The following is a 7,675-nucleotide window of genomic DNA, read 5'->3' as shown; positions in this document are numbered from 1 at the left end:
TGCAAATGAACACTAAAGTTCAGTTCACACTGGAGCTGAGGAAGTGCCATTCCAGCAGCAGCAATTCCAGTTATTGACTTTAAACTGCAGTTGTGCTCTATGAGACACTGTGCCTCTCCAAGACTTTAAAAAACCCAAAACCTGAGGGCATGGGCTCTTTTGAGCCCATGAATAATTTCATTTGCTCAATTGCTTTTGTGATTAAAGTTATCCAGCTGAATTGAGGCTTAATTTCAAAGGAAATCAAAGGGTGAAACTCCCATTCACTTTAATGGTGAGAAGCTCAGGTCCATAATTGCTGCTTTACAGACATTTGCAATATGTGAGAAGTTGCTTGGAACAACATTTAATGTTGAGCATATTAATCTCTGGTTTCACAGTACTCATATTAACTGATTTTGCTTAAAAACTATACTGGAGAAGTAAGGTATTTTCTTGCAGAATAAAAATCTGTTTAAAGAAAATCTTAACTACAAAATGTTTAAAAATCTAGAGAGACAAGAAGGATAGTAGCTACTAAGCATGTTTCTCTTCCTTCTTAATTGCTATTCATAACTGCAGGAAAAGACAATGTATTTGCCAGAAAAAACAAAATGGTTCATGCATCAATACAGAAAAATAGCAACTAGACACAGGCAACAATTTCAACAGGATTGTGCCTCAAATTCCACACGTGCACAAACCAAACCTTCTACACAGTGAGAAGCCAAGGAATGTAATTTTTTTTTTCCTTAGATATTCCTCCTTTAGGTTCTAGAACAAAGCTCAGGAGAGAGCAACTTCTAATGAGTTCCTGCACCCTGGGCAGTCACAGGAATCAGTGTGTGCTCAGAGTTTGCCTTTTTGGTGACAAATGTCCTGGTGGCACAATGGGGAAAGTGGCAGAACACCTCTTTCACTCTAATGGAAACATGAATATTCAACTCACTCCACCCCAAAAGCAACATGTACTGAAAACATCCAGCACAGCTTGACTCACACATCCAGAATATTGCTATGATATTGCAATCACCATTTCTAAGAAATTATATTAAACAGGCACCAGGTGACAATTGGCTGCCAAAGTCTGTAAGGTGGAACCAGTGAGATCCATTTCAGAAAATTCTTCAAGATGTGTGTTCTTTACTTTCATAGTGAGATGACAAAGAATTCTCAATATCAAAAAACACATATTGCTTTTGATCTTTTAATTAATTCAAGCTTGCAAGAGATAAGGATGAAGGCAGAGAAACAGAAAGCAAAAAAGTTCTCTTTCCTGCTTTGTAGCTACTGCAGGGTTGTAGAAATAGTCTCCCTCACACCAAAAGAAGTTGCCTGAGTGTGGCAGAAATGGTCTTGCACAGGTTCTGGGGCAAGGTGCAATTACAAGCAGTGTGGGAAAGCAGCCTCCTGTGAGTGCTGATAAAAGAAAGGGTCACAGAAGAGGCACCAATAGAGGCCAAAGAGCCCTGTGTGCCTTAATGACCCTGCTGAGCACTGGGGGCTTGGCACAGCTGCCAACTGCACATAATCTCTGATGTGAGTCAGCCAAAAACTGGATTGGAAGAATGTCCCTTCTCATCATCCACCTCTCTGGGACACCCAATCCCCAAATTCTGTTTTTTCATCTTTTGAATTATTTTTAACAGGCAGCTTTCCTAATCTACTCCCTAGCTGTGGGAAATACAAAATAGGATATGAAATATGAATGCTACAAGGACTGTAATCACTGTACCACCTGAAGTAAATATCATCTGGTGGCCTTGACACTAGTCCCCAAAAAAAAAAAAAAAAAAAAAAAAAAAAAAAAAAAAAATTAATTTTCCCATCTTCCCATCCTACGTGCCTACTCAGAAAATCCCAAAATCCCAAATCTTCACCAGGGCAGGAGTGAGGAATGGCAGCAACCTCTTCCAGTGACACAGGGGGAAGCCACAGTTCAACCTATTTTGCTCAGAAGTTCCCCAGTTCAGAATAATTTCTACAATTGATCATTCCTGATCCAAGGTAATTTTGAGTCAAATGAGTCAAGTGCTGGCTCCTCTGAGCAGGTATGAACCTGTGTTATGTTGGTATAAACCATTCAGCATGTGGAGTTAGTAAATACCTTTTAAACTCTGTTCACAGAGCTAAAAACATGTTTCTATGTAAATCTGCCCTGAAGAAACTTGAATGTCCAGCTTGCAATTAATATATTGAGTGCTGGAAATCCCAGCTGAAAATCTGAGACAGTAATATCCTCAAACATGCTTCAGAGACCTGTGTCTGAATCCACTTTGCAGTCATTTTAACTTCCAGACATGAGTAGTCAGTCTCAATGACTCCAGCACAGCTTAAAGGTTGCCAAGATTAAGTTTAAGAAGTTTAGCCAACTGTATAAATAGGAATGGAATTCAAATAAGGTCAGTAAATATCAGCCTCCTTCATTTTAGTGAGTTACAGGAGTTTTGAATGGAAATCCCTAGAATAAAAAAAAGGGTGCTGCAAGCAGAATTTTGTCTGTTTGTCTGTCCCTGCAATGTCCACAGCAGTGATGTTCTGCTCCTCTCCCAAATACACCCTGCTACATTAAACCATTTCCCTTGGATCAACCAGACTGTGCCAAATCCTGCAGTGAGAGCCTGATCCAAACATCGTCTCAGTCTGCAGAAATATTCCAATTGATTTCAGTGGGCTTTGGAACAGGGCCATATTGATATCCATTCAACTTCATTGAACCAAGTTTTCCTGGGGAGCTCCAGGAGCCAATATGGGCATAATGACTTCAAAACCAAGCATGAAGGCCACTGCCAGTTAAATCACATCAGAGTGAGGAAATGACAGCAGAATTAATTCATTGTTGTTTATCTAGATTTAAAAACCATCAAGCTTCCAAGTTCACTACTGTATTTTTCAGGTGAAGGAAAGTTCCAGGCTGCCTCTGATCCCTCACAGATTTTTCAGACTGAGTCACAAACCAGTTATTTATCACAGGCCATTGAAATAATTATAAGGTTTGCATGAGGATGTTAAGCTTACTAAAAACATGCACAAAATTTAACATATTTGGGACTTTTGGCTATCTGCTAGCAGCCAACATCAACTGCCTAATTTTTTTCTGCCATTAAACTCATATTTAAGTCTCACTGATCATCAGTAGGAATTAAACATGAGCTTGCCCCTAGGATTTGGCATTCTCTCATCACCAATTCAGTTCTTTGCTGACCTAGTGGTCAACACACCCTTTTACAACAGGCCATCTCACTTGTCTGAGACATTTATTTTCCCCTCATGTAATGAATGCCATAATTTCAAGAAGACTAGTTTGGGAACATAGATAATTGTGTAAATATAAAAGACAAGGTCCCTTTGGGGGTTTATTATGTTCTGGATTGGGATGTTATTGTAACAAATTATTTGGAAAATTCAACAGAGAATTCACAAGCAAATTCATGGAAAACATTAATCTGTTTGAGTAAAGGAGTTTAGTAAACATCAATGGAAATCTTTACTGAGCATTTCCTAGGTGTGCTTCCATATATCTACACTTGAGATAGATAATGCCACTCATACCTTCTATAATCCCAAAACAGATCTTAATCTGGATTTTTATAAGGCATAAAGAAGAGAATTGCATAGAATACTTAAAAGTTAGGTATTAAAGTGATACTCAGTATTCTGCAAGCCTGTCAGGGACAGGATTCCCTCCTGCTGCACAGCCCCAGTGTTTAATGAAAGTCCATCAATATATTGTCCATAAGCCTTGAATGACAATGCCTCATGTCCAGACTCACTGTTCTCACTATAACAGCAGATAATAACAGATAATTGGAAAGAATCCTGAGTCTCTTTGTAAGCTGCAAGAAGAGATGGGAGTAAACATCAGCAGAGCCTGCTGCAGTGTAAAAAGCACTGGCACTACCCTGGGAACCAGCAGAATGAACACAAGCATCACACTGACTGTTAAATGCCTGCAGTCCAATTCTTCCTTTCAAAACCGATTATTTTGTCCCATCCATTTGCTCTGAAGCACTCAACGATTTCTTGATCTGCCACAACTAAATACAATCAGGTATGTTTGAAACCTGGGAGTGCTACACATTTCTCAGTGACGATGGAAACAACGTAGCCCTGTAGTTTCTTCTCTTCAAGGCGCTTTCCTTCCCCATTCAGAGATCCAGGCATCCTCCTTTAGCTAGAATCCACACAAAGGTGCATTTTACAAGTATGCCCCAAATATGCCCAGGTTTGAGAACTGTTTACAAACCAATCTGTTTGCAACCTATTCTGCAGGCATCCCCGGCCGGAGTGTTTGCAGTATGACCTCTGCACACCTGCCAAGAGCCGGGAGATCAGTTTGGTACCCAAAGCGTCTCTCTCCCTCCCCCTTGCCGTGCTCATCGAAGGCATCCGCAGCCGAAGCGCTCGCACCTTCTCACACCTGCCCCGAGCCGGGATTTTCGTTCGCAGCCCCAGTCCTCTGTCCCCTCCCCAGTTCAGGGCAGCCCGAGCCCGGGACAGCCCCCGCACACCCCAGCCCACGGCCCCTGCTCTGCCAGCAGCTCCCCCATCCGCAGCCAGGCAAACGCTCTCCCCGCTCCAGGTGCGCTTTTTAATTATTTTTTTTATTTTTCCTGGTGTGGCGGGGGAGAGCAAAACCGAACTGGTCGCACGTTTTGCAACCCAAGCGAGCCGCATCCTCTGGAATGCAGGAGACAGAGTGGCGAGCCAGGCGCCCGGGGGAGGTGGCTCGGACGTGTCCCCCCTTCCACCCCTGCTGCATCCCGCTGCATCCCGCTGCATCCCCATCCCACTGCATCCCGCTGCATCGCGGTCCATCCCGCTGCATCCCTGTCCATCCCGCTGCATCCCGCTGCATCCCCATCCCGCTCCATCCCGCTGCATCGCGGTCCATCCCGCTGCATCCCGCTCCATCCCGCTCCATCCCCATCCCGCTGCATCCCTGTCCATCCCGCTCCATCCCGCTGCATCCCCATCCCGCTGTATCCCGCTGCATCCCGCTCCATCCCGCTCCATCCCCATCCCGCTCCCTCCCGCTCCATCGCGCTCCGTGCCCCGCCGCCTCCCTCGCAGGCACCGCCTCCGCGGCGGAGCGCGCCCGCCGTGCCCAGCCCCGCCGTGCCCGGCCCATCCCCGCCGATCCCTCCGATCCCTCCGATCCCTCGGATCCCGCCGCCGTGCCCGCAGCCCCTGCCGAGCCCGCAGCCCCGGGATGGCGGAGTAGCGCGGTCGGGCCCGGCCGGTCCGAGCCGCGATGGTCCCGCCCGGCAGCTGAGGCGGAGCTGGGCGCGCTCGCAGCCCGCGGCTCGCAGCCTGACCTCGGTTTGTTTTTGGGACTGCAGGCTGGAGCGGCACGTGCGGTGAGCTGGGAGAGATAACAACCAGGAGGATCTGGGGGTAAGTGAGGGATTGCCCCCAAACTGGCCCTGTTTTGTGGGGTTTTTTTTCTTTTTTTGGCCGGGGGAGGGAGGGGAAGCATTGCAGAACTGCTGTGCCCGGGGAATGCCATCAGACACGCACTGCAGCGCGGACACTTGGCGAACTCCGGGCTGGAGCCTCCCGGTGCCCTTCCGCCAGCAACACGACAGAACTTTGGCTCTGAATCTCTTCTTGTTGAAATAAGTTTTAATATAGCGGCGTCCTCAGCCGAGCCGCACGGCGATGCGCACAGGCGGACTGCGCGCTGCTGCCGCTCGCACTGGGGACACGCACACACAGACACACGCACACACAGATACAATCACACACAGATACACACACACACAGATACACAGACACACACACACACACACAGCCCGGTGCGGTGGTCCCGGGCAGCGCTCGGTGCGCGGGCCGAGCCCGACCCCTGCAGTCGCGCCTTGGAGCCGCGCCGGGATTGCGGCGGGGCCGGGGCTGGAGCGCCGCGGGGCTCCGGGGCTTGCAGCGGGCATTAATCTGCTTTCCGCTCCTTCTGTAGCAGCTGCAACAGGAGGGGAATCCCCCCTCCCTCCGCCCGGCATGCCGGCACTGCCCCGCTGAGACGTGCCGAGAGTTTTGGGGTTAAGTCGCGCCTGGCCGCCCTTGGAATAGAGACTCTCCGGATATCGCATCGGTTGGGGTTTGTTGTCTATGTCGTGTTGGGAAACCTGGTGGAATTTTTTGTCGCACGAGGAGGAAGAGCCCGGTGCTGGCGGTTGGCTTCGTGGTGTTTTTTGGAGGGCGAAGGAAGGGAAGGGATCTCGCTTGAGCCGTTCGGAGAGAGAGCTCGGACATGTGTTGTCAGCACATCTGGGGAATACAGTCTGCAAGTCCGAAAGGAAATTTGCTGGGATCGTTCAAACTGCGATATTGATCTTTGTTATTTTTTTTCGCCGAGGGATGCACTTGGCATGAGAATCGGAGGATGGAAATTGTTTGGGAGGTGCTTTTTCTTCTGCAAGCGAATTTCATCGTCTGCATTTCAGGTATGCAGCAAGCACAGAAAGGGCGAGGGAGCGGGGGAGATACCGTGCAGGGTTCCCAGACGTGCCCTTACTAAGGGGCAACTTAAATCCAGATCAAAACTGAGCTGAAAAATCCATGAATGATGTACTGTGAGTGGGTTGTGACAGAAATCGACTCTCATCACTTCCCTCTCCCCCTTAATTCCAATACGTGTGTCTTAATTACCATTCACTGGTTGCAGTAGACAACACGGTGTACTGATAAAGGAGATGCTTTTAATTGCCAGTGTACCTGATTGTGATAATTATTTGCAACATTGTCGTGATCCCAGAATTTCACGTCTCCTGAAGTTCTTAAACTTGGCTGATGTGCAGACCCTGAAGGGTCTGGGGTTTGTTGATGGAGTTGTCATGTTCCAGTGCCACAGTTCAGGGTCTGCAGAGGGAGGGATAATGGTAAAGAATGTGCCTCTGCTTTGAAAACGAGCTTTGCTGGGTCTGTGCTCTGAAAATGGTTTTTTTCTTGGAAAAAAAAAAAAAAAAGCCCCATTTAGAGAGCTCTCTGGTGGCTGGGATTTCCAGCTTTATTTTAAGCTGGCAAAGATCTCTCTCCCTTCAATATGTAGAAAGTCAGGTCATTTCAGCTGTCACCAGAGCCTGTCCAATTAATGGATAGGCACAGCTAGGTGTCTGGCGTAAAGGATTTGAACAATTTATTCTTGGGGAAAACACTCGCTTTGACTGCAAGAGCCCTGGCTCCCTTGTTAATTTGCTGTGTTGGAATAATTCTGCTGTGGAGGCAGGAGCAGTGGGGTGGCCAGTTTCCCAGTTTGGGACACTCCAGGGAGCCCCATGGGGATGCAGGCTGCCTGCATCTCGCCCTGCTCAGCTGCCTCTGCCCTCCAGCATTGCGTAAGGCCAGAAATGGGAACACCAGCAGCACAAGCAAGGCACTGCTGGGGGAGATCCAGGCTCCTGGTGGACACCTCAGTGTTCAGCCTGGATGTCCATAGGGACAGGCAGCTCCAGAGCTCTCCTGGGACCATGCAGAGATCGGCCTGGGCTGTGTCCCAGCCGCAGCAGCACCTGCAGCATCCCCCTGGCAGCTGGGAGCCCCACTGCAGCAGCTCCCAGCTCATCCACCCTTCCATCCCCTGGGCTGGGCACACACAAACGCTGGGGGCTCAGCATCCGTGTTAGCTTGTCCTGCCTGCACCTGCCCCAAAGCTCCTTTATTCCTGAGCAAATAGCATTGCTGTCAGCCCACGGTGTGC

The 7,675-nt window shown here is 48.3% G+C and overlaps 1 protein-coding gene and 1 long non-coding RNA gene across 2 annotated transcripts in view; one reads left to right on the top strand and one right to left on the bottom strand.

Annotated features, from left to right (window-relative positions):
• Positions 1-3,300: 3,300 nt before the first annotated feature.
• LOC117005300 lies at positions 3,301-4,748 on the bottom strand. The gene is made up of 2 exons (XR_004419804.1): positions 4,293-4,748; positions 3,301-4,153 (listed from the first exon to the last, which is right to left on the bottom strand). It is a non-coding gene; the product is annotated as an uncharacterized LOC117005300 (long non-coding RNA).
• Positions 4,749-5,197: 449 nt separating this feature from the next.
• CA10 (carbonic anhydrase 10) overlaps positions 5,198-7,675 on the top strand; it is a 173,031-nt gene continuing 170,553 nt past the window's right edge. Inside the window, exons 1-2 of the mRNA XM_033076882.2 lie at positions 5,198-5,376; positions 5,936-6,422. Coding sequence (XP_032932773.1) covers positions 6,362-6,422 — 61 coding nt within the window. The 5' untranslated portion in view covers positions 5,198-5,376; positions 5,936-6,361. The remainder of the gene's footprint in view (positions 5,377-5,935; positions 6,423-7,675) is intronic.

This window comes from Catharus ustulatus, chromosome 20, assembly GCF_009819885.2.
Source record: "Catharus ustulatus isolate bCatUst1 chromosome 20, bCatUst1.pri.v2, whole genome shotgun sequence".
In the NCBI taxonomy this organism is placed as follows: Eukaryota; Metazoa; Chordata; class Aves; order Passeriformes; family Turdidae; genus Catharus; species Catharus ustulatus.
This window is presented reverse-complemented; position numbering and strand designations above follow the sequence as displayed.